The 27,253-nt window shown below is 41.6% G+C and overlaps 1 protein-coding gene across 1 annotated transcript in view; it reads right to left on the reverse strand.

Moving 5' to 3' along the window:
- Window positions 1–27,253, reverse strand: part of KCNH1 (potassium voltage-gated channel subfamily H member 1) — a 299,776-nt gene that overhangs the window by 187,601 nt on the left and 84,922 nt on the right. The window contains exon 7 of the mRNA XM_048484669.1: window positions 18,564–18,987. Within this exon, the coding sequence (XP_048340626.1) occupies window positions 18,564–18,987 (424 nt within the window). The remainder of the gene's footprint in view (window positions 1–18,563; window positions 18,988–27,253) is intronic.

Raw genomic sequence — 27,253 nt, forward strand, 5'->3', positions numbered from 1 at the left:
CCTTGTTCATAGTCTTCACTGCAACAGCTCATCAGTTCTTACAAACAATGTGCAATTGGTGGGGGTGGAGGGGACAACCGGCATTCAACTGGAAAAGTGCAGTGTCTTCACAATTCATTTCTGCTGAATTTTCAGTAGAAAGTTTGAAATATTAAAAAAAAACAACCCTGCCCAGTGGTTGGTGCTTTTTACTGCCTAACTGTATGACACATCAGTGACTCCTGTCCTACCACTCTGCCTCAAAACCCAGCAGGTTTCAGAATGACCCCCACTGAGGGACAGTCCAATAGCAAAAAAGCATTACAAGGCAACTGTCCTAGACAAGAATTTAATTAGATGTAATTCAAACCTTAATGAGGTTAATTGCAGCATGCCAGCATCACCAATTAACTCAGAAGTGCCATCCCCATGCATCTAGCAAGCACAGTGCCTGCAATTAACACCACAACATTCCCCTGCATTCTCCACTGTGACTCATGATGTTGCAGGGGCACAAAGGGACCAAGTATTCTTTCCCAATAATTAAATAGGGTTGGCAAGGTAGAGGAAGCATGGAATTTGGAAAGTCAATAATAATCATAAGGTGTTCAAAAACAGAATGTTCTTTCTAGCTAATGTAGATAAGACATTCAACTGCAGATGAGGAAAGTGCAAAACTGATTGGAGTGTCAGGTCTGAAAGCACCCTAGGGTTTATGACTATATTATGCATTCCATTTGTACTGAATATGCTTGTGATGGAAGTTCATTTTGTCCAGAGAAGAGACAGTTGAAGTCTTGAATCTGTAGTACGCATTTGTGTGTGAAGAACTTACCTAATATCAATTGTAATATTAATGTATAAGAATATAAGAAGAACCCTGCTAAGTCAGACCAATGGTACATCTAGTTCAGCATTCTGCTCCACAGACAGGTCAACCAGTTGCTGTGGAGGGCCAACAAACAAGGCACAGAACCCACACACTGGGTTTCAGAGGTTTACTGCCTCTGAAGAAGGTGGCTCCCTTTACTCACTATGGCTAATAGCCATTGATAGACCTGCCCTCCAGGTTTTGCCCCCCCTTTTTTGTTTTGCCCCTTTTTTTGTTTTGCCCCTTTTAAAGCCAATTATAGTTCCACTAGATGAGGCTAGTCTATCAGGTATAGCATTCTATTTCTAAGAATGACTAACGAGATGGCTCTGAGAAATCTGCAAGCAGCTGATGAAGGTTATCGGATGGTGCCATCTACTGTTAATATTTAAGCTGTTTTTATGCTGTTTATGTTTTAATGATTATTGTTTTTGTAAATAAGTAAGTAAGTAAGTAAGTAAGTAAGTAAGTAAATAAATAAATAGGCAATACACTGTACATGTGTTCCCAGCCTTTGATATTTAGCTGTTTCAGAGCTTGGAAGTTCCATTTAGTTATTATAGTTAATAGTCTTTGACAGGTATCTCCTTGATGTATTTGTATAATCTCATAATTAATATAATGACCTTACAGCAACTGCTCACTATCTATCAATCCCTTCATTTTTATTCCATTTTTTCTCCAAGGAGCTCAAGCAAGCTTACACATTTCTTGCATCCCATTTTGAACTCACAGTATCCCTTTGGGATAGGTGAGGCTGAGTGAAAATGACTGATCCAAGGTTATGTAGTTATCCTCATGAATGAGCAGGGATTTGAACTTGGGTCCTATTCCGGGAGATTAATTACTACACCATACAAGTAAAGATATATTAACTGGCCTATGTTAGAAGCATATCTAATTCCCTTCCAAGCAAAATCAAGGTTTCTCTTACCTGTAACTGTTGTTCATCAAGTGGTTCTCTGTGCAGACACACATCCCTCCCTCCTTCCCCCTAGCTGTCTGCTTATTTGATTTAACTGTGGTTAATATTTTTTCGCAGATAGTCCCATGGCAGCAGATGGAGAACTGAGGGAAGGAGTGACCCCATCCCTTGGTCACGGGACCATTAAACTCAGAGCTGCATCAAAGAAATAAGAGTTCTGCCATTACATACAGTTTGATGCATGGCTGCCTACCTTCCAAACTTGTTCTTACAAAGATGCTGTTCTGCCCCCCAAGTGAATCTGTTTTTGGTGCCCTGTACTTGGCTAGGACAGAGTGGGGGAAACACAAGCCAGGTTCAACAGTTCAACAATAGGTTTTACTACTTAAAAGAATCAAGACCCTAACTCCTCCCTTGGGACTATCTAAATCAGAGTACTTGCTTGTCTTAAGCAGGTCTGAAGCTGTAAATTGTGTCTTCTCTTGGCTACTTTCAAGAAAGTCCACTGTGTCTTGCTTCCTTTTAGTTCTTTGTCTGGTTCTAATTGCTGCTAACCTTCACTTGTGCTCTATGGACCACCATATACACCACGAATATTCCAGTCTCCAGCTACCCTTGGCACCTCACTCTGACTGACTGGGAAGAGCTAAAACAGGGGATTGCTGGGTAAAGAGGGAAATTGCCTATTGGGAAATGTGTTAAAGGGACAGGGGCTAACTAAAATACCCTTCCTTAGAAGACTTAACAATGAACTAAAACCATACTAAGCGGAAACTGAATCTTAATGGGAAATTACCAAAAGCCTCTGTGGGGGGCATGACAGATGCATATTGGCAGGCTGTAGCGTTGAAGAAATTCTGACGCTGATCACCGCAGAAGACATATACATGGCTTCTAGGATGGTCCTAAAAATCCTCCAGCCATTGTTTCTTGCCTCTTCCCTTGATGTCAGGATTGTTAGGAACCAGTAGTGTTATTCAGAATGCTGGAGTCTGTCCTTAAGGGTGGGGAATTAGGAGGGGAGACCTTGCTTAGCAAGAGGGGGCAACCGAGATCTTTTCTACCTGTTTTTTACAGTAGCCTTTTCTCCTTAGAAATCTTCAGGAGTCAGAAATAAAGTTTAACAATTTTTATTGAAGAAAAAATAATAAACTTACATATGCAAATGGCAACACAAGCACATAGAGAATTCACACACTTGTGGGATATAGATAGATTTGAGGAGAGAGGTCTGGAATAGATTGAGATTTTATGGGGAAAGGCGATAATTACCTTATCTTGAAGTGGAAGGGTCCAAGAGAATTAGAGTTCAATGCTCCCATTGAGCTCCAAAGAGACAGGGTGAAATCAGTTGGCATCCAGAAGAACTGAACCAAAGGCAGTCCAGAAAACACTGGGCACTGATGCAAGATTGGCAGTCTAGTTAATCATCTGGGACAAAGACGGTTCTTGTTCTTCAGAGGAGAACAAGAGGCAACTTAGTGTGCAGGCTGAGTGGGGCTGGTGTGCTGCCACAGCAACACGGTGTACTGAGGAGGTTCAGAGCTGGGGCTGGGCTGCTGGCAGTTCAGCAAAGAATAAAGTCCAAGGTTATTAAGTCCTTGGGAGAGTCCAAAGATAAGTCAATCAGGCCAAGAACCAAATGCCAGGAATACATGTTGCAACCAGGAGAACCCAAGAATCAAGGTCAGAAGCCAGACAACTGACTGTTGTCAGTCAGGTCTGGAGATAGCAGTGATGTGAAGACAAGGTCAGGTAGAATCCACTTTGCAACCATAATTGCAGTTCCTGCTCAAAGGTCTTTTATTCCTCAGAGCTATTTGCCTGGGTAATGCCTAGTCTGCAGCCTTGATGAGCGGCATCTCTCCTTTAAGACAGGTCTCAATCTCCGTCTTGCATCTAAAGACACAGAGCTACTAGCATCTTCCTTAGTCCTACTGATTAATTCTGTGTGAATTCAGGCTCTATCAGTTCAACTGGTGTCTCTCTGAAAGGCTCCATTAACCCTTTCTCAGGCAAACAGTCAGCTGCACCAGGGATTTCCTCAGAGAAGCTATCAGTCGCAGCAGGGTGGAACGGGGATGACACAATTTTAATGACTCAAGCCCAGGGAGCATCCAGAAATTATTAGATTTTAGGGTGAATTGATTAAATCACAACTTCTGGTTAGAATGAAGATGGTCTTTCCCAGAGGTTAGTGAGGAAGATAGGATTAGTGAGGCAGAGAATGGCTGAAAGGAAGTCCTGATGGTGTTACGTTGTTGGCTATCTGCGCTGGAGACAAGTGTGCTACAATTGAGATGGGAACTGGTCTTTCCCAGGCTTAAGCTTTTGTCCTTCCTGATTACTTTAGGAAAGGGGAGGCTGGCTATTATGCATTTCAATATTTGTGTCATTTTGGCTGGTCCTAAAGTATTGCATGGGTTTCATTCTTATTGGCAAGAGACTTCTCCAGGCAGATCCTTTTCCCTATTGGTATCAATACAGTACAGGAGATGGCATCCATTTTTGGCACTGTATTGCTAGATATCTTTAAGGTGGCAGGACAGGTAGAAACACTGCTGTTTGAAGACAGTCTCCCCGCTCCCCATCCTACCATCAGTCTGGTTGGTAACAGTAGGAGGCATACACAGGTGTATCTGTGGAAAATACAACCTATGGAAATGGGAGTCGGTTTTCCTGCTGACCAGCCATGTGCCTTGTTGCTAGTTCAGGGCAGTGGAAGCATCTCCTTGAAGGTCAGTGTGGGGTGAGTATGGCACCTCAAGTGGTAGAGCAGTGCTGAGGGACTGGGCAGCAGGTGGAGTGAGTTAAGGTGCATGGACAGCACAGCTGCAGTGGGCAGGGAGGCAGAGATGGCACTCATCTTCAAGTGGCCCTCAGGGCCCATGCCATGCCTTAGATCAGGGGTCTGCAACCTGCGGCTCTCCAGATGTTCATGGACTACAAAGCCCTTCAGCCCCTGCCAGCATGGCATGCTGGCAGGGGCTGATGGGATTTGCAGTCCATGAACATCTGGAGAACCGCAGGTTGCAGACCCCTGCCTTAGATACACCACTAGGGCATAAAATGAATAGAAACATCAGAATGAAATGCAATACCTTAGGACCAGCCAAAGTGATACAAACATTGTCCAAACGTTCAGGCTCACTAGAACTCTTCATCAGACTGGATTTCACAAAAGTTTAAAAGAAGAGTAGAAGGTAGATTTTTCAGGCATTAATGTTACAGTCCAGTCTTACATGCATTCCTGTGAGATGAAGACAGACCCTGTGATGATGGGGCCATCTCAGCTGGTTAGAGGTTTGGCAGAGGAAGAAGGTCTATGGCAGGAGTGGCCAACCTATGGCACTCCAGATGTTCATGGACTACAATTCCCATCAGCCCCTGCCAGCATGGCCTGATGGGAATTGCAGTCCATGAACATCTGGAGTGCATAGGTTAGCCACCCCTCTATGGCTACCAATCTATGGCTACCAATCTTGATCCTCCTTGATCTGAGATTGCAAATGCCTTAGCAGACCAGGCGCTTGGGAGCAGCAGCAGCAGAAGGCAACTGCTTTCACATCCTGCATGTGAGCTCCCAAAGGCACCTGGTGGGCACTGCGAGTAGCAGAGTGCTGGATTAGATGGACTCTGGTACGATCCATTAGGCTCTTTCTTATGTTCTTAAGGTCTTGAGAACTGAGATGAGGAACAGTCAGCTTCACAACAGACAGGTAGCAAACTGCTATATAACAAGGATTAAGTTCTCACTATCCTTTGTTTACAATGTTAATTATTCTGATAAAACTCTGACAAATTCTTGCATGTGAATTGTAGGTTTGACAACACAGAATATTCAGGTTATTGTTTTCTAGAAAGAACTGGAAATTTAAAAGCAGACCTTGCCACTAACTCATAGGGTCATCTTAAACAGTAACACTTTTCAATGTCCACTGTAATCAATACATTTAGAAGAGTGTAATCCTTCTTAAAATGGCACTGCTGGTGTTGCAGATGATAGCACAGACCTAAATCCTGGGGGCAGTTTGTCATATTAATTAATATTTTCATAGACTCCTTCAAACATAGACTCCTTCAAAAGTTGTTCTCTTAAATTCCAAGTGAACAACATAAGCTGTGGAAATGATATAGTCATTAATGGCTTCACTAACTAACATAACAGAATAGGTTTCCTGGTTGTTAATTTGTCCTACAGTTTTCACAGCAGGTGATTTTTTTTCTTGAATTACCACTTTCTTTCCTTTGTCTCTTTTTACATTTCAGTCAATGTGAAATAAAATTGCTTCTGTTTGTAAACTCTATTATCTGCAAATAGCACTAAGGAAGAGAAGCTCTAAAAATTTCATTTGGCATTCTTAATTACTATCACTGATCTTAAGATTTTCACAGAGTGGAAAATACAGCTTTCAAAAAGTAAATAAGGAATCCAGGAGGCTTCATGTGGAAGAGTGGGAACTCAATCCTACTTCTCCAGATTAGAGTACAATTCTGTTAGCCACTACACCATGCTGGCTGTAATGAAACAATCCAAATCTTGGCCCTCACCTGAAATACATCTCTGCATCTGATTCTGTTTGGAAATTATAACCGAACTTTAAATTGTGAATATTACATTTTCAATATTTGGGTCCATGCATTTCATTAAAACAAATGTCACTGTCAAGCAGGTGCCACAGGGCTCTGACCAGGCATCCTCTGACAGGGCTGATTCCTAAGTCTTTATATATGTCCCCAGAGCAGCTCACTGTAGAAGGGCACTAGAGGCATTTTAAGACAGATCAAAAGGCCATGCATCAGAATCACACACAGCAAGCTGTCCTAAGCATTTCAGACAACATTATTATTTTCCTGCCTTTGAAAACAGAAACCCACATGGAACATTCATTCTACTGTACTTCCTCTCTGTGCTTACACCACAATATATCTGTACTTCTATGGCTGAACAGCACGGTGTAGTTGTTAAGAACAGTGGACTGTAATCTGGAGAACTGGGTTTGTTTCCCACATGAAGCCTGCTGAGTGACCTTGGGCCAGTCACAGTTCTCTCAGAACTCTCTCAGCCCCACCTATCTCACCAGGTGCCAGTTGGGGGGAGGGATGGAAGGTGATTGTAAACTGTTTTAAGGCTACTTAAAGCTGAGAAAAAGGAGGATACAAAAATCAACTCTTGTTGTTGTTGTGCCTTTCTCCTGGTCAGTTCCCTGCCCTGCCTAATCCTGATCTAACTATATATTTCAACTATAGGAATTGCCTCCAGCTTTGGCTCTTTTGCCTCTGGCAAACTGCAGACTCAGCAGTTACTGGAACCTAACTTTCAGAGTACTGAACACTTGACAGCTGGCGCAATAATTTTTTTAAAAAAATTTGTGCTAGGATTTTTCTGGAGAACAGGCCCTGAACACACAGTCCCCATCCCCTTCCTCTCAACACTCTTGAATCATAATAAATCCAATGTATATCCATAATGTTTTGATTTTATTAAAATGTTTTATGTCTAATTTTGTCTTTGAACCTAAAATCCCTTCTGTTTACTCATTAGAAGTGTGTGTCTTGTTTTTCACGCACAGGAGAAAAACAATATGTCACAAAAGCTAAGGGTTCACTATAGTCAAGTGAAAAACAAAGGATAGTTTCAGACAATAACTAATTTCCCAGTTTGCACAGTTTCTGCATTTGATGGAAATAATACAATTTTTAGAAAGTGCTCAATGCAAAATGGTGTGTGGTGTACCCGTTTCCAAAGCATGTCCATTGTACGTAAGGGATATTAACATATGAATTTTTCCTTAACAAAGTAAACCAGTGATCCATCTAATTCAATGTTGCCTACTCTGACTAGCTGTGGTCCTTCTACATGAAAAGCTGGTGCTCTACCTTTAGGTTGTCAGATCTCTCTTGGCCACTGGCAGGGATGGGGAGACTGCCACTGAGCCACAGCCCTTCTCAACAACCTAGTGTGATTCAAATTGCCATCACATAGTGAATGCAAACCATAGGCACGTTGGGGGCAATTCTTGTTAGAAATTGGACCTCAGATGAAATTTACCATATCCTGGTTGGAGAAGCTATGAAAGGGGTGAAGAAATGGCTTTTGCTTCAGTCTTTTTGTTGTTGAGATAAAAAAAATAACTCAGGTCCAATTCAATTTAACAAAAAGAATGACCAGGACTCAGTCAAAATCCACTCTATCCTAGCAGGACTCTTCCACAGAGGTGAGGGGGTAGGACAGAAAGAAATCCCTTTCAACCTATTTGACCACAGGCCATTTCCACACGGTCACGCTGGGGGGTATGTCGGCGTATACAATGCCAACGCCCCCCCGGGACTGTTCACATGAACGGTCCCGGTAAGGGCAGGGAAGACAGCGCAGCGCTGCGCCATCGCCTGAACGACGTACTTTCCCTGCGACCTTCCAGCGCATCGGCCAGGCCAGGGGACACACCCCCTGCCCTGCGCGACCACTCTGGAGTCACAGGGCAGGGAGGGCATGTCCCCAGGCCTGGGCGATGTGCCGGAAGGTCGCAGGGAAGGTACGTTGTTCAGGAAAGGGGGGGATGGTGCCTTCCAGCTGCTACCGCTGCCGTTTCCAGAAACCCTTGCTCAGGGAGCAAGGTTGAGAAACAGAGGCTTTGCACCGCTGGGGGGGAGCGAGGGCGGTGCTGCTGCGATGCAGCTGCACCCTCCATGCAAACAGCTCCCTAGGGACGGCGTTTTTGCCGTCCCTAGGGCGTTATTGGCCCGTGCGGAAAGGGCCAGAATGTGGAAACAAGGTGCCCAATTTGTGAAGAAATAGCATTCCTTTTAACTTGGGCCCAGGATCAGCCAACTGCAATCTGGTGATAAGAAAAGGATCATCCCAATCAGAAAGCCATTCTGTTAAGAACCACCCACTTAGATCTGGCCAATTCCTACCCTTTTCCTGGAAAGGAGGTGGATATAAATATCATGGGGCATGAGACTCAAGGAAGTATAAACCCAATAAACAGTTGGGAGGGGGAATCTCCTTTTCCACCTGTTAGGATTCTCTAATTTGAATGGTATCAGTTGCGTCTAAAGCCAGATTAGTAAAGGAAACATTTATAAGTCATGTGGCATTCCCACAAAGCTTTCAAACAGGATGCAATGATATTTTTATGAGTGAAGACAAAAGGATTTTTTGCATATCCATAGTTCCTTATAGTAAGCTAGCTTCTACCAGTTGGCTAAGGCAAAAGTAATAGTTTTGAACTGGCTTAACCACAGCTGTAGAATTTTTAGAACCCTTCCAAGAATAAAAATCAGTTGAAATAAACTGCACATAACAAGGAAAGGAAAAGGAGCAGCAGACAACCAGAAGAACCTCTAAATCCTCTTTGGCATTATTGATCAGTTTAATAAAGTGTTAAATATTCCATCTGGCTAAGCACAACCAATCCTATTCATTATTATATTAGACACAGTGTGCTCTGAGAGTTCATCTGAGTGGCTTGGGATTATAAAACTCTTAATTAAATATTATACAGCTAAAAATTCTTTATGCTCTTTGGGATTTTGTAGGCCTCCAGTACATCTGAATGAGTGTGGCAACAGAGAAATGGCGAGTTTTGAATGAATAAGAGAAATTGCTTCATATTTTGTATGATTTTTCATTACTAAAGAGCAGAGATTCTGAAGTTAAATGGGAACTGCTGTTTCTGCAAATATTTCCAACTTTGGCAGTATTGTAAATACTGCAAAAATGATACAATTGTTATTTAAGTGATCTGCTCATAATGCTAGGTGTTATTATACACCAGTACAGAAGTGGCAAGTGTCCTGCCCAATGGAATTACACTCTGGGCCTTCCATAGTTTTGAGCATACCACTAGCCTGATTCCTGGTCCCTATACTGTGATCACATTCAGAGTTCATGGTAAGCTGAAACTAAACTCCTGTCTCCTAAGATGGGCACAAACATAGCTTGTTAATCATGGTTGAACATGGGGAAGTTGCACTTCGACTGACTGAAATCCTTCTGATTTCAGGAATTGGAGGTGGAATCCAACCCCTGGAGGGCAAACTATAGTTCACAGCGGAACCAGTATCTGGATATCATAGATATGTTTTGAACTGGAATTTACATGTATGAAAATGGAGAAGGAGGGGGAAAGACCCAGAGGGGGTATGTGGGCATGATGAACAAGCCATATTCATGCCCATCCCATCACAGCAAATTTTAATTTAACCATAGTTTTGCCTGAATGTGGTCACTGCTGCAGCACATCTCATCCAACCTACTGCTGGTCCCTCAGGCAAGAAACGTCACCTCTGTCCCCCCTCTGTCAGGATTTCTGCTTTAGGGAAAACTCTTAGATTTAGTAAGCTGTGCTGTTTCTGACTGTGGATAATATAAGTGGAATTGAAACTTGAGCAGGAAGGGTAAAGTACTGATACCTGCGTGAAGACTTGCAAAAAAAGTTAAGACGCTTGATTAAGTCTTCTAATCAGAATTTGAATTAAGGGGAAATGTAAGGTGAATTTTTCCCTCCTTCCTTTATAAGATTTATAAACGTGAGTACTTTTATAGACCTGACATATCTGTCCATTGAGCCAAACTGAAGTTAAGCAATTCACAATGGAAAGATTTGGGTAGGGATTAAGCTGGTAGAGATTTGAAGGGATTTAGTATCTGTTGTACTTTGGGATGCTTAATTGGATTTTAGTAGGATATTTAAGTCTTGTCATCCATTTTCAGCCTAGGCAGGCTATGGATTCCAGTACATTAACTCTTAAGTTGTTGTCATGCATGTCTATGTGTTTGGGAAAATAACAGTTCCTCTTTCGCTCTGGCACAGATAGGGGAAAAGAATGAAAGGGGGGGGGGGTAAGACTATGTAACAATTATAACAGTCAAACAAGATAAGGCTATATTACAGTTGACAGTTGGATGACATCAGAGTTGGTCAGATACAGAGAAGAGAGAGAAAGAGAGAGAGAGAGAGCTCCTGTTAAGCACTCAATCTCTTCTGCTCCTTGGCAGCAAAAGAAAGGGCATTGCACATATGAGCACACAAAGGACATACACCCTCCAGGTAGCATGCCACCAGGCTATCCCTTGAGGTTGTTTGTAAGAGAGAGTTAGTGAACAGACAAAACCTCTGCCTCCCTTTCCAAAGTGTACCTCACACAAACACATGCACCCAGATTGGAGTCAAGGCTGTGAATTGGGGATGCCAGCCTCAAGGTGGGATCTGGGGATCCCTTGGATTTACAGCTCATCTCCAGACTACAGAGTTTAGATCCCCTGGAGAAAATGGATATTTCAGAAGGTGGGTTCTATAGATTGTACCCCACTGAGGTTCCTGTCCTCCCCAGATTCCACCCCCAAGCCTCCAGAAGTTTTCTAACCTGAATCTGGCAACCCTACCCTTCATTCCCACCAGTGGCTGGGGGGGGAGCTGGTAATCCTACTGTGAATCCACCAGCAATCAAAAGCAGCCATGGCTCGGGAGGGGCATCAATGGGGAGAAAAAAACTAATGAAGAAGGCTGACCCTGGATTTTGGCATGTCATGGAATTGAACGTTGGACATTAGCCTATCCAGGTTCAGCGTGAAAGTCACTCCAGTTGTTTTATCATTTAGTCAGCAGTCCTATCTTTTAACAAGAGATGCAGAGGGGGAAAGACAATTCCACCACCCACCACCACTGCTTCAGGATATATAAGAGTATGTCCCTTTCTTGTTTACAGATTCTGCATAATAGTTTTTTTATTCATGGTTCTAGAAGCTATTATAAATTCTTTTACTTTAAAAATGACCATAATTATTATATACATTTTTTTTAAAAAAAAATCACAACAGATGCTGTGGAATTCTACTGCTTTTTCAAAATGTAGTCTTCAAGAGTGCCCTTTCAGATGTGGCTAAATTTCCCTTTTCTCTCTGCACACCGAGACCTTTTGGCCCCTCCATGGAAAAATGAAATTGTACCCCTGGTCTTAGGCATGACACTGTTTCTTACATTTGCTGCCCCGTCTGTAACAATAATTACTTGTATTGTCGAAGGCTTTCACGGCTGGAATCACTTGGGTGCTGTAGGAGTTGTTAAGGAGCCAGAACAGTAGTGTTTTCCTGATATTTTGCATACCATCTGTGGCTGGCATCTTCAGAGGATCTGAATGAAGATGCAGAATCCTCTGAAGATGCCAGCCACAGATGCAGGCGAAATGTCAGGAGAGAATGCTGCTAGAACACGGCCATACAGCCGGGAAACCACACAGCACCCAAATAATTACTTGTGTTTCCAGTGCAGCTGTCAAGTCTTCAAAATGCCTTCATTTACCTCTGTCTAGGACACAGTCAGGATTACATTAATGCTGACATTTAATGAAGTCAAAGGGAGGGGGGAGCGTAATGGTTCAGAGTGGTGGACTGTAATATGGAGAACCTGGTTTGATTCCAAACTCCTTCACATGAGCAGCGAACTTCAATCTGGTGAATCAGGTTTGTTTCCCCACTCCTGCTGGGGACCTTGGACTAGTCGCAGTTCTCTCCTAACTCTCTCAGTTGTGGAGAGAGGAAGGGAAGGGGTTTGTAATCTACTTTGAGACTCCTTACAGTTGAGAAAAGCAGAATATAATCCGTGGTGGCGAACCTTTGGCACTCCAGATGTTATGGACTACAATTCCCATCAGCCCCTGCCTGCATGGTCAATTGGCAGACTTTTCTTGATGGGATTTTTTTTAAAAAAAATTCTGCCTCCCATACTGCCAGAAAGCCCTCTGGAGGATGCAATGTGTGGCACAGCATTAGAGGGGTTGATTGGGCTAAGAAATCCCTAACAATGATCATAACCAAAATCATTTTTTTAAAAGGAGAGTCTTCTTGAAACCGACATTGAGCTCAGGTAAATTACATTCCAGACAGCAAATACTACCCAAAATATCTGACAAAGTACATGAACAGAAAAATGAGTATTTTAATCTGCATTAATGACTGTATTAAGGATAGATGAAAAATGCCAAACCTAAAAAAAATAGGAAAAAAGGTTGCTACCAACACTAAATAAATATTGCAGCCCTGAAATATTTTTGTTTATACAGATCCTGAAATTCCTGGTATCTTCCTTCTAGATGTCAAATTGGGTTCTTGTCCTGGAGAAGGCAGAATTTGAGAGAGTGAGGAAGTGGTGTGGTTGATTAGAAATATTCACCTAGATTCTGTTGTTGAGTATCAGACAGATATAATGGGGCTGAGCTGTGACATTGAAAGATCAGAGCTTGCAGCACAACTGAAATTGTTATGTTTTGAACAGGGAAGCTGCTGACTCCCCCTCCACATTGCTAGAACTGTCCATTTACTCTTCCGCATTTAATCATCTCTTATAGATGATTTGAGGATGCAGTTCTCAAAACTCTAGTAAACCATCAGACCTTATGTAACAGCCTTTGTTAAAAATGTTTTGGAGGTCTAAAGAAGGAAGACATATTTCTTCCTTTCAAGACAGTGTCACTACAGATTTAGCTGGATTGGGTATAGGGAATGTTAATACTGGAATACCATAGGATCTGGAAGGGGTATCTTGGAACCCATCCATATCCTTAAAGGCACTCCACATACTTAATGTCAACTGCATTTTATTACTGCCTTTTCACTGTATTGTGGGTTTACACATATATGGGTGTACACATATAAGCACACCCAACATAGATGAGGTGGTCCTGTTCACTCATTCTGTACCCCCTCACATCCCCTTTTCCAAAGCAAGCAAGGAAGGAAAAAAAGGAGCCTGACTAATTTTTCTCCCTGTGATAAAGAATTCATAATTCATGGATCCCCGGGGTCTCCTGTCACCCTTCTCCTCCCTCCCCAGCCCATCCCAGTTTTCACAGTTGTTCTTGCTTTCTCTTTATTCCCTTCCTTCTTACTTGCTCTATTTTCTGGGTCTAATTAGCATCATCCTCTTGATTGGCATCATCTGGATGTTGCCAAACACCCAGCATCCTTCTGTCTCCATTCTTTCAAACTTCCTCTTTTGCCTGATCTCTGTCTAGTTCAGTGGTTCTCAACCTTCCTAATGCAGAGACCCTTTAATACAGTTCCTCATGTTGTGGTGACCCCCAACCCTAACATTTATCCTCTTTACAGATGGAGAACACTGATGCAGAGAGTCTTAGGCAACCCCTGTGAAAGGGTTGTTCGACCCCCAAAGGGGTCGCGACCCACAGGTTGAGAACCACTGGTCTAGTTCCTACCCTCATTCTCCATCCATGCCAGTTTCCAATCCCCCCAGCTGTGCCTCACTCTGTTCATTCTCTGTTCAGCATGTTTTATTCAAGGTCGCTCACGAACAGAGGCAGGGGTTAGTGGCCTGCACTCAAGGTCCCATCCTGTCACTTCTCAGAAAGTCTTCCCAGGGCAGCTGTGACAGTAAATGGATTCCTGAACTGCTGGTCAGCCATCTCTCTGGCTACTGCCACTGCACCAGCTGTCAGATTCAGTGGCAGAGTAACTCACCTGTCCTGATCTCCCACAATTCCAAGACAGGCCTGCTCAGTTCCTCCAGAGTGAACCAGATGCCACACTTGGGATCCTCAGGGAGATGCCACATGGGACAATTGCTTTTTGTTTGTTTCACTTGTACAGCAAGATAAAGTATGGAATGAGCTATTGCTCCCATTCCAACTGGAAGACATGCAGACTAGATTACATGAGAGGAAATTCATATTTAAAAGCAAATACAACATCATTCTTATTCCAGTTTTAGTAAAACCCACTCAATCAATGTCAGCAAATGCAAATCACTGATATTACTAGCATCTTTGGTGAAGTAATATAAGAAAATTAACATGAAAAAGACTGTGCAATTGCTGCATAACATTTTATGTCGATTTCATCTGAGATCACCTGCCAAGCTGTCTGCTGAAGACTGTGTAAAAATGGCAAATCAAAGGCCTTATTAGCACACCTTAACAATAAAACTTGATAGAAAAGATACATTTTGTATCCATTCTAAATTCAGCAGCAACATTTTAAAGAAGTGCAACTCATCACCACAAAATCAGTTAAGGTTGGCCAGCTCTCTGTTAAGTTCATAAAAATTCATAAAATCGCTGGAACAGAAATAGACTACAAGCTGTCCCCAAATACACAGGGTTTGCAGTACTTGCTATGGAATACTATGGATCCAAACTTGTTCCATGCATAAACAGACCACTGCCATTTCATTACCCACAGTGTAGTCTGATATGGCCGGAGTTTTCTGCATCACACCTTCAAAGTTATAGAGCTGGTAGCTGAAGGAGTCCTGCTTCCCTCATACTCCCTATGGACTACTGAATCAAATGCAACTACTAAGATCTGGCTCCTCACATATGATGAGCCTAGTATAGTCAGAGCTATAACCCTGAAAACACTTTTCTTGGGAGTAAGCCACATTGAATTAAACAGGGCTTACTTCTGAGAAGACCTGTTCAGGCTTACTCCCTGACTGATCTACACAGATTCTGCTCCATTCTCCTCTATCATCAAAGGTGCAATGATTGGCTGCACGATATAGCAAGACACTGAGTTTTAGGTTTATTCTATTAATTGGACTTGAGCTCTCACTGTCTCATTTATTTCTACCAACTTAAAATATTGTATGGATTTCAGTTTTCTATAAACTGCTTTGTAGGCCTCATGGTTCAAAAAAGCAGAAGCCACATATAACAGCCGCTCATACCAAATTCATTGTTCGGCAGAAATTACATGCTTCCATGACTTGGAAGGAAAATAATTTTGTAAATCTATTTCATTGTCTACATAACACAGCTTGACTTCCAAAGAATCAGGGCACAACCATGCAACAATGGCGTACCTTGGAAGCAGGCAGCAAAATATTCAACAATTTACTCGTAGGATACTTGCTTACAGATATGCATGCAAATTCTGTATTAAAAAACTCTGGTAACCAGAGATGCGCCCCCCCTCCCACATCAAGTGGGCCATTCCTATGCACAAATAAGCCAGCAAAGCATTTGTCACGATGACCTGGATCCAGTAGTGATTTCTGCTGACATAAGAGATTTTTCAGTGAAACATGACTTTCTTGCCTTCCTCTTCCCACTGCAGGCTATATATAATGACCTTGAATTGCTGCTCATAGGAGAAAGTCTGCAGAGGGCTGTGGAACTGGCAAAAATAGCCCCTCTATCTGCAGAATCCACCCTGATATATTTAATTGTGGGTGAGAGTGGCTTGTTTATTCTACAATCATTCTCATATGAATTGGTTATGGGAGTGTACCACAAATCTGGACACTCAAGAACTTCAAACATTATCCATGTTCTGCTAGATCTACATATGACCTACTGAAGCAATGTTCAGAAGAACCATGCAGGAACCTCCATTCAAAATAACCATCACCTATGGTGTTCATCTACCTTAATGTCAAATGCTGCCTGAATGCTTACATGCATAAAGGGCTTTCTCTACTATTGAGAACCCTGCTTTTTAGGGTCCCAAATGAATGCAGAGAACATTACGCACAGAGAGTTGTGCATGAGTAGGTTCTGCTCTGGCAGTTCAACAGACATAAATATGTTGGGCCACAGCCTGCTTCCACAATCCTGGTTCTTCCATACATACACACCATGTACGTTCAACGTAACTCCAGAGTACCTCATGTGAAATGCACAAAGAAATCATAAGTACATACCCTTTCAGTAAACATTTTTCAGTTCTATAGTTCAGAAATTTTCCACTTCCTTCTCTTTATTTCTAACCACTGGTGCAATCGAAATATCTCAAGCGTCAAGATAATTCTCAGAATAATCTCTGTCAAAAGGTCCCCAGTATTATCTGCTAATTCCACCCTCCCCCTTACCCCTTTTTCTGAGTCATGAGATTCATGATTCAAATCGGCTTATGCAGAAAAAGCTATTTCAGTATTTGTGATAGGTGTGGAAAATATTTGAAATATTTTATAATGTCATTGTATGAACTTCTATTGCTTTGCCTGTTGCATACAGGTGATTTGTTTCAAGCCAGAAATATTATAATGTTTTGCGTACATTCATTTTAACTATGTTCTTAGCCCTATACAGTTTTTTAAGAGATTCCAGTTTTGCACACTTTCATTTCAGTATTTTCTGTATCCAGATATAAAACCATATTTCTCTTCAATCTGCCTTCATTCCACCAGGGACATCTTATGTGATGTTACAGACTCTTGCATTTTACAGCATTCATTCAGTCTTTCTAAAGTTTGAAACAAGCAAATCTAACCATGTGAGCAGGAGCACTGCACAAATGATACATCTTAATGCCATCAGTGAAGTCCTCAAAAGGCTGCATTATTTCTCTTAACTACTCCAATTAAAACGCTGAATTTTACATTGTGAATGTTGTCAGCCACAGAGCATTGCAAACAGATACTCAAAAGGTCGTGAACATTGTGTATTAAAACAAGCACATTTAATCAAGACAGATGTGTGCCTGGCTCTTTTATATGGGACTGTTTTTTGAACAACCTATTGCGTGTTCCCAAGGGGGTGATATAGAAACTAAATTTTAGTACATAAGCTCTACTGCTACCACCATTTGGTTTAATAGGGCAGTCAGAATATTGGAATTTAGAGACTTTACAAAAAAACACAAATAAAAGTCTCCTTCCGTGAAATGAAGTTAGCAACCATCCACTTGAGGGTTTTTTTTCTTCACCATCTTCATATAAGATACTTACTGAGTGTGGTAGATGTTTGTTCATGTTTGTTAGTTTATGGATACTGCTTAATCACCATTTTTGCAGAAGTCAAAGAAGTTTATAAATAATGAAGCCAATGTCAGACATCTCTGGTTTATAGGGGATTATAAAATATTTATACTATCATGGTAGCATCCAATATATTCTTTGAATCAAGATGAGGTGAAGCTCACCTCCACAGAGTACGTCAGCTGTTATTCTATAACTACACATTATTGATATTAGGGGATAGCATGGTTGGGCAGCTGTTTGGACCCTCGAAGGACTCACTATTAATCCCTGACTGACAGAGTTTAAGGGAATGTGAAGGAGTCATAGTCATACTTTATTCTTTCCCCTGAGCTCCCATCCCACAGGAAACACATCATCTAAGGGACCTCTGGGGAAATTTTCTGCTGACTGATGCACATAGACAGAAGGAACAGAGCATGATTTCTTTCCACTCCAGGCTATGCTGACAGGATTTAAAGGTCTACAAAGGAATCATGCTCTATTCCCTTCTCCAGAAGAGATTGTCTGTATGTGCATGTATGGGCATGCGGGGGGAGTCTACTGTAGTTAATTTTGCCCAGGACCCTCTAAAACCTAAACCTAATCCATAATATAACAACAATGTATTTTCCCAATGCTCAGTTTGGCACCTGATCATATGTGTAAAAAAGGGTCACAGTTAAATCATTTAAACTAGGGGTTTCATTGACTGAAGTGCACTGTTAGTTTTACAGCATCAGTTTTTAAACTGCTTAATTCAAATACCACCATTTCTAAGCATTGCTTATAAAAAGAAACAGAAGAAAAACATCTTTACAGACCCAGGAGAAATCTAGACTTTTGATAAGGCTGTAGGTTTTCTTCTACAGTTAACGCTAGTTCATTTTAAATTGATGGCATGATACAGCCAAACCAGCATTCTGATGCCCCTCTGATTTTACTCACAGAAATTTAAGCAAATATTAAACCTTCCATTAAAACCCATTAAAATCCCACTGAAAACATTTGACTATGCAGTTGATGCATGAAATATATTTGTGAAAAAAACATGCCACTTGAAACATTGTATGAATCCTCAGATACTTACAGCCGATCATCATCATAGCAACAGCAAAGATCTTCTCATCATCTGTGGTTGGTGCAATATTCCCAAATCCAACACTTGTGAGACAAGTCATTGTAAAGTATAACGAAGAGATATAAACAGAATTCTTGCTTGGTCCTCCTTCCCATTTTCCAGTTCCTGTCTTATTAAATTGATATGGTGATCCAATGGATTCCCCTAGCTGGTACAGCCAACTTTCATTCCTGATTTTGTTTCTATCGATAACTTCATTGTCTCCAATACTGTACCAAATGCAGGCTAGCCAGTGGGCTGCAAGACCAAATACGCAGACCAACAAAACCAAGACAGCTGCTCCATACTCAATGTAATGGTCCAGTTTTCGAGCCACACGGCCCAGCCGAAGTAGCCTGACTACTTTTAGAGAACTAAACAGACTACTGATACCCTAGAAAAACAAAGCAAAATAGCCCATTAGTATTTGGCATTAAATTATTTAGTGTTTTCTCATAGTAATAATTACAGCAACAAACTGAACTCAAAAGAGGTGCTATCAAACTAAACATATAGCTTATAGGGAAGAAATTGGTGTCCCAGGTGCCTACTAAAAACCAGCTGGAACACAAAGACCAAGGTCTCAGTCCAGAGAATGACTGTGCCAGTGAAATCAGTGAAATCAGTTCCTTGGTCCCAGTGAAATCACTATCACTTAACATAGTACAGCTAATGTGTCCCATTGAGTACCATGCTATTTAAGTACAACCCCTTCCCCACCATTAGGGCAGACTAGATATTGAGTAAATGATAACAAATTGCCCCAGGATTTGGAAACGAGTATGTAATCACAATTGAGGTGATAGTTGGTAGGGATCATGTAGTCTCCTTGTATTAGACTACATAAACTCCTGTTTCAATTATGTGAAACAACATTTTTTCACAAATATAATCATTATTATTATTTCAGTGTTGATTGGTTTAATCCACTTGTCATTACATATTTCCTCAATTTCTAGCTACCACAACTGCAACACATGCAGCAGAAATAATAGTTTCCTGATTTCAATACACTGATATTATTTCATCACAGAAATAGAGAATGCTTATATGGTTAAAATTGATAACATATGTAGCAAAGATCCTATCATCATACTTTTTAAACAAGAGAAAGTTAAGTGTTATGCAAATGGTACATGGAAACCATTCGAACAACCCTAAATCCACATGCTTAAGAAATGAGAACTTTAATAGATAAAAGACAAACTTCTTGTTGGGTTTACTTCTTTTCCAAATGCATCTGCCACAATACGGCTCTAAAGGACCCTTAATCTGTCTGTGGTAGGTTGCTCAGCAACAACCTGCCTGCAGGGTTGCAGATCTGGGCTGGGAAATATCTGGAGTTTTTTTGGGGGGAGGGGGGAGCCTGAGGAAGGGAGGGTTTGGGAAGGGTCAAGCTTCAATTGGGTATAATGTCATAGAGTCCACCTCCCAAAACAGACATTTTCTCCAATCACTATCATTTGGAGATCAGCTGTAATACCAGGAAATCTCCAGCTGCCACCAGTGGATTGGTGTCAACAGGGGATTGGTAACCCTACCTGAGTGACAGGACAGGAGACACTCTTGGGCTGAGCAGCAACACTCACCTGTGTGGAGCAGGTTGGGACCAGGGGCAGAAGAATGCAGTCAGATTAGCCTCAGCAACTGGGACGCTTTGGCAGTCTGCCCCAGGGAACCTCAGAAGGTGTGAAGTTGGGGGTACAAAAGGGAGGAGGGGGAAATGGGAGGAGGCTGGCTGGAGGAGAAGGAAGTAGGATGCAGTTTTGTGACTCTTCTCCCCTGTAATGCAGTATAACACTGAGGTGGGTGACCATACTTTCAGGTGCATTCATTTATGAATGAAGAAATAAGCATAAGAAACTAGCAACTGGTCTGGAGCTTTCAAGGCCCTGTGGACCCTAGATATGATGCTCTGCTGCCCCCAGAGGGTACTACACTGTCATTAAAAACATAACACTAAAAATATGAAATAGTAAAAAGTGAGCAAATGCAGCCGATCTTTTCCCATATCAAATTGTAGTACAAGTTTATAATTATTGTAAATAATTCAGATACATCTCCAGATATTCACTGGAATGTTATGCTCTTTGCCAACCTGCTAAATTCTAAAAGGAAGAAGAATGTTTTAGAATGATGATGTCATTATCCTGGGGTTGCCAACCTCCAGGTGGTAGCTGGCGATCTCCCACTATTATAATTGGTATCCAGGCAACAGAGATCTGTTCAGCTGGGAAAAAATGGCCATTTTGGAATGTAGATTCTATGGCAGTATACCTGGTTGAAGTCTCTCCCCAACCTTTCCCTCCCCAAATCCCACCCACAGCTGGCAATCCTACATTACCGTACTCTTCAGGCCAACAAACTCCATATCAAATAAGGCTGGCCCTCAAAATAGGCCATTCTTCATCAGAAATAACATATGGGAGAGGAAAACCCTAAAAAATGTATGATTATCTGTGCAACAGCAAGTCTAAATTGAAAGAAGAACCTGGAAGAAAGTTAATGTGTAAACAAACATTACACACAACCTAAAGGGAAAATTAGGCATGACACACAGATAATTCTGTCTTTGTATCTTTTTCTTAACTTTCTGTTTTTACCCAAAAGAAGTTTCCAGAAAGTGTAAACTGGTGCAAAGGACAGGAGATGCACAACAACAGACTGTCTGAAAGATGACAGCAGGTATGATAGCTGATGGTTTGAACTTACAAGCACATTCACCGGTATATCCCAGTAACTGTGGGCTGGCAGGTCTGGGCAATGCCACCCTGGCATCGCACCACCCCCTTCATAGTAAAAAACCAAAAACCCTCCATAATCCCCCATTAGGGAAAGCAGAGATACGGAACGGAAAACACAGTGTATCTCCGAGGCTGGCTCTGCTAGCACAAGGGCGCTGAATAGGCAGTGGAAGGTGACCAATGTCAACTCTGCCCTCAGGAATTGACATTGCCACTCCCCCCTCATGCTGACACAGTTCAGGAGCACCAATGCAGAGCTAGGTGCCTCAGTTCAGCATTCCCAGGCCCCTGCAGTGGGTGGGCACCAGCAGATTTGCCCCTCTGTTTGGGAAAGTGGCCATGATGCCTCCAGAGGGGGATTCCTCCTCCCAATTGGGTTGCCCATAGGGTATAACTGCATTGCCTAGCATTGTAAGAGTCTTAGGCCCCTTCCGCACAAGCAGAATAACACACTTTCAATCCACTTTCAATGCACTTTGCAACTATGTGGAATAGCAAAATCCACTTGCAAATAATTGTGAAAGTGGATTGAAAGTGCATTATTCTGCATGTGCTGAAGGGGCCTAAGTTTTGAAGGCAATTATAACATTCCCATGTGGTGGGTTTTCTGAATGCCAAGTATGTTGATGCAACATACACGATATGTGGAATCTGCATGGGAATGGGGCCATCCCAGCACTGATTCCTGTTATCTCTAATGGCAGACCAAGGACAGCTAGTAAGGAGGAGAAGGATTAGGAGAACGAGAAAGAGAAGAAAATATTGTGTGGTATAATGGTTAAAACATTAGATAACCTTAGTTCAAACTCCCATTCTGGCATAAAACTCACAGGGTAACTTTGGGACAATTATCTTCTCTTAGCCCAGGGGTAGGGAACCTGCGGCTCTCCAGATGTTCAGGAACTACAATTCCCATCAGCCTCTGTCAGCATGGCCAATTGGCCATGCTGGTAGGGGCTGATGGGAATTGTAGTTCCTGAACATCTGGAGAGCCGCAGGTTCCCTACCCCTGTCTTAGCCTAACCATATCATAGGGTTGTTGTATGGATAAAATGGAGAAGGCAAGAACCATACACAGGGCCAAAGATGAACAACAGAATAAAAATGTGATCATTAAAAAGAATTGTCAGTGGCATTTTCTTGTGTTTTGGTACCATCTGGATGAATTTCATTTCATTCTCAGCAATCTCAAACACGTAATTTTCCATGCAGTAGGATTCTCTCTGCATGCAGGTAACTTTGGAAAATGTGCTAAATGGATTATAAACAGCATCTGTACATGGCATCACTAATCCATCTTTTTTCCTAGTTTCACGGGCCATCTCTCTCTCTTCCTCTTTCTCTCTCTGAAAAAGACGACAAAGACTGAAATGCCCATCATGGGAATGTTGATGACTGTAATGAGTAACTGTAATGTAATGAGTGTTTCTAATTCCCCCAAGATTCATATTGCTAGGACTACAATGAATCTGCCTATGACCTCAATTTTTAAACAAAAAACAGTTCACTAGCCTGATTGGCATTCAGTAAGGAAGACTCTTGTGGGAAATGCACTGGTGGAAGCCCAGTTCTTTAAATGGAATTCACCACATTGGTCCCAAAAGACTGGAGAAAAGACTGGAGAATATCAAATTAACAGAACTAGATCACACATTGCACCAACGAGAGTAATCATTCTGCAGCACTCTTCCTGCTGTAATGCTGTGGGATATCTGTCATGTAAGGTAGAAAGTTTCTGAGCCCATATTCCCATAGTTTGCTATATAGTGCAACAATGCCATACTGTGTTTGGGAAGATCTAACAGCGGATGCTGGGTTTCCCCCCACCCCCAGCATCTCTGTGGCCTGTGTAATGGGCAGCCTGCTTCTTAGGCTGGTTGTAGGCAGCATGGAAGTATCTAGGTTTTGTAGACTTCTCCATTGCAAAGAAAGCCACATCTGAGATACTGACATGAAAACACGCACTGGGTGAAATATGAGTGAAAATAAATGCAAAGAAATGTGCATTGTTGATGGAAATCTTCTACCAAAGCTGAGTTACATCTACATAGCTAACAATGATCATTTCATAAGTGTTCGTCATTCTCAGAGTGTTGAAAACAATCATAATGTTTCAGGAATGGACAACTTAAGTTGGATCTTCCTTAAAATTATGACGTCTGGAAAGATGATTACTTTAAATTCTCAGACATGTCCTCTACAAGTATTATGCAAGTTTCCTTTTAAGACAAGGATGAAAATGCCTGGAATGAAGAGCTCCATCTGAGAAAAGTAGTCTCCAATATAAGCAACTGGCACTCCTTGTCCATGAACTCCGTGAGATGAACATTCATTTGCAATTTCAAACACCTGTGTTACTCACCTATGTAACTAGCAACTTTTGAATTTTATAACTGCCTTTTATTCTAAAAGGTTGGCTGGCAGCTGTTGCAAGATGTTTGTCATGGTTTGCATTTCTTTTTAGACTAAGAATTGGTACTAGCCTGGGTATTTGTTCCCTGATTTGTAGGGGAAATGAAATGGTACAGGCATAGTGAATCTGTTCTCCTGTATTCCACAATCAAACCCTATGGGGTTCAGTGGATGTAATGCTCCACTTAGGAATGCTAATTTGCCTCACTATGTAGTTTTTGAAAAATAGGCTCTTTAAACATATTTATTTACTTCATTTATACTCATATTTTCCCCAAATGTAGACCAAAAGTGGCTTAAATTGTTTTCCTCTCTTCCATGTTATCCTCACAACAACCCTGTGAGATACATAAGGTTGAGAGTTTGTGACTGACCCATGGTCACCCAGCAAACTTCCTTGACACAGTAGGGATTTGAACCTGGGTTCCCATGTCTTTTTCCAGTACTAACCATTACACCACATTTGGGACATGAGAGCTTCTATTGACAGACCAAAGGCTTCTGTTAAGAACAGAAAAATGCCTGATTTAAAAATGTATCAGTGGAGGCTGGTTCCTCCCACACACCCACACGAGGTGGTAGCACTCCAATCCATCTTAACGCACCAACTCTTTTCCTCCCCTGACCCAAAGTGCAGTTCTTGAGATCTTGATCACCCTTATCATGCTCAAATCATCCTGGGGAAAGTTCTCCTTTAGCTACTATGGCAGTGATCATGGAAGGGAGCTTAAATGGGATACAGGGTAATTTAAGATAGAAATACCGGCTCAGCTAGCTCCCGGGCTGTTTTGACATTCCAATCTGCCCCTGGGTAACCAAGATTGATCGACTGTGTGTTATAGAGACCCTGAAAGGAAATCTTTCACAGCATTTGCAGTGCAATCCAAAAAGCACTTTCTTGCGAGTAAGCCAAGTGATGGAATTCAAATAATTTACGTAACAACTTGTTTACAAGCACCATTTTAACAAACAGTTCAGCCGAAGTGGTGCGAACCTGCTGAATCCAATTATTGAGTAAGCCCCACTAAATAGACTGAAGTAGAATGCTGAGTAGACCTGCCTAAGATGCAATTGTTAATCTCTCCCAAAGCACAATACCTCTGAGCTAGCATCTATGCCTGAGGGCAATAACAAATGCAGTATTCCGTCAATGGGTGGGTTTTAAATTATCCTATCCTCTCACTGTGTGTTTTCTCTGGTGTCATGTCCTTTATTTACTTGTTTGTTAAAATATTTATAGCATGCTTTTCCAAAATATAACCCTGGGGCATAGAATATGTTCATTCTTTTCTGCCTAGCTAGTGTTTGAGCAGAATCAATGGCGGCAGAACTGCTGGTGATCCCAGGCCCTGCGAGGATGCGGCTGGCCTCAACCCGGGCCAGGGCCTTTACGGCTCGGGCCCCTGCCTGGTGGAATGCTCTACATCCAGCTGTCCGGGCCCTGCGGGACCTTGGCGAGTTCCACAGGGCCTGTAAGACAGAGCTATTCCACTGGGCTTTTGGAGGGGCTGGCCGCGGTTCCACCGCCCCCCATTAAATCAAAACTGCCAGCCTGGACCACCTGGTTGGGCCCAAATTCCACCTTGGGCCCTCCCTATCTCCTCCCCTTCCCTTCCCTTTTTTCCTTTTCTTTTTTCCTTGGCCTTAGATCGGGCGCCTGTGTATACATGTGTTTACACAATCTGGTTGTTTTAATTAATTTATTGATTGCTGCTGAGTTTTAATGGTTTAACTTTTATGTTGTATTATTTGCTGTTGGGAACAGCCGTGTTGGGAGCCGCCTCGAGCCCTTCGGGGATGAGGCGGCCTATACATTTAATAAATGAATGAATGAATGAATGAATGAATGAATGAATGAATGAATGAAGTAATTAATTAATTAATTTTATTAATATTTATTAATTAATTACCCCTCTTCTAGAGCCCAAACAGGGTGTTTGTTCTGACTGTCTAACAGCTAGTAGGAACCCCAGAAATATGCACTTTCAAAGGGCTTAGATGTGCACTAATGGAGGGCTTATATGTGCCCAGCAGAGGCACCAATAGGACAAGACTGGTAGCACAATCTGTTTAGTACTCAACTGCTCACACAAGGCAAACTTTACCCAAATTTCTCATCTATATTGCCTGGTGATACACCCATCACAAACTCCATGTTTTGCCCAACTCGACTAATAGCAAACATGCTCTGAGAGTTCCCTGCTGAAACCTTAATTTTCAGGTATGCAAAATTCAAATCAGGACTGCATGTGAGAAGAAGGGGCTTAAGTCTGTGCCCTTTTCCCTGCCTAAAATGGCTCCATGTATCCACCTTGCCCACTGGAGAGACTTATATAGATGTCTGAAGGCAAACAGTGGCTCCTCAGATTGTTTCAAGTTAGGAAAATGATGTAGGTTTAAGCTCTTTCTTTCTATGAATTGTGGTCCTAATCCAATTTGGGCCCTTGTATGCCAAGGAATTAAGTTTCCAACAGATAATTCTGATTGAATGCCTGAATGAAAGTCCTCATGGGTGGCACTATCATGTGAATCAGTGTGAATTCAGAGAGAACTCTGGGGGCTACATTGACTATATAAGGAGTACGTTAACTTTCTTGGTGGAAAAATGGTAGAAAACCAACCAGGGTCAGAGGAACCCCACATATTAGAAAGGCTAAAGAATAGCATTAAATATAGTCAAAGTCTGAATATCAGGGTTTTTTGAAATTATATTTTATGAGGAAAAGGTCAGCATACTTAACAGCTTGAAAGAAATACACTGTATGCCTTTTTCCTCACATAAATTACATTCACAGTATTTTAAAGGAATATTTTTAAAAATAAACAATGGTATAATTATGGTCATTAAGGTTTATGAAAAAGTTCAGTTCAGTCATGCTTAAATATCATTTCCTTCATCATTTTAGTCTGGGCTTAGTTAATGAAGTAGAAAATATAATTTTATTAATATGTATATTTTTCATATCAACATATGTTTCTCGGAAAACAGAACTGCTGCATTTTCTTCTTTAATTTGTAAATTTCTCATAATTACATTTCTTCTTTGTTTTTTTTAAAAAACATAACCAGCCTCTTCTGGATGTTTAAACAAACCATAAAAACCTCCAGGGTCCTGGTTAATTGAGCACAAAGGGGGAAAACAATGAGTCAGTCAAGCAGGGTAAATCATAGATATTTAGAAAAAAATCTTTGTTCTTACATGTTAACTATGAAACAAATAAAAATGCACATTAAACACTAACCAACTTCCCAAATGTACTTATAATGTTCCATTTTTATTTTAGTAGAGTGATTATTTCCATTTTAAACTCTTGGCTCCAGTTCTGAAATTACCTATTTCCCATTATATTAGTCCCACTGGCTGAATAAGTGGTTTTAGGATTGCAGCCAAAAGTCTGCCTACAGAAGCAGTGGATCTCCTAACAGTAGGGAAAACAGCAAATAGAAATGTAGTGCTATAAAAACAGAAAGTAACTGACTGGGAACTGGCTTCTACCTCTGTGA

This window comes from Sphaerodactylus townsendi, linkage group LG01, assembly GCF_021028975.2.
Source record: "Sphaerodactylus townsendi isolate TG3544 linkage group LG01, MPM_Stown_v2.3, whole genome shotgun sequence".
NCBI lineage: Eukaryota > Metazoa > Chordata > Lepidosauria > Squamata > Sphaerodactylidae > Sphaerodactylus > Sphaerodactylus townsendi.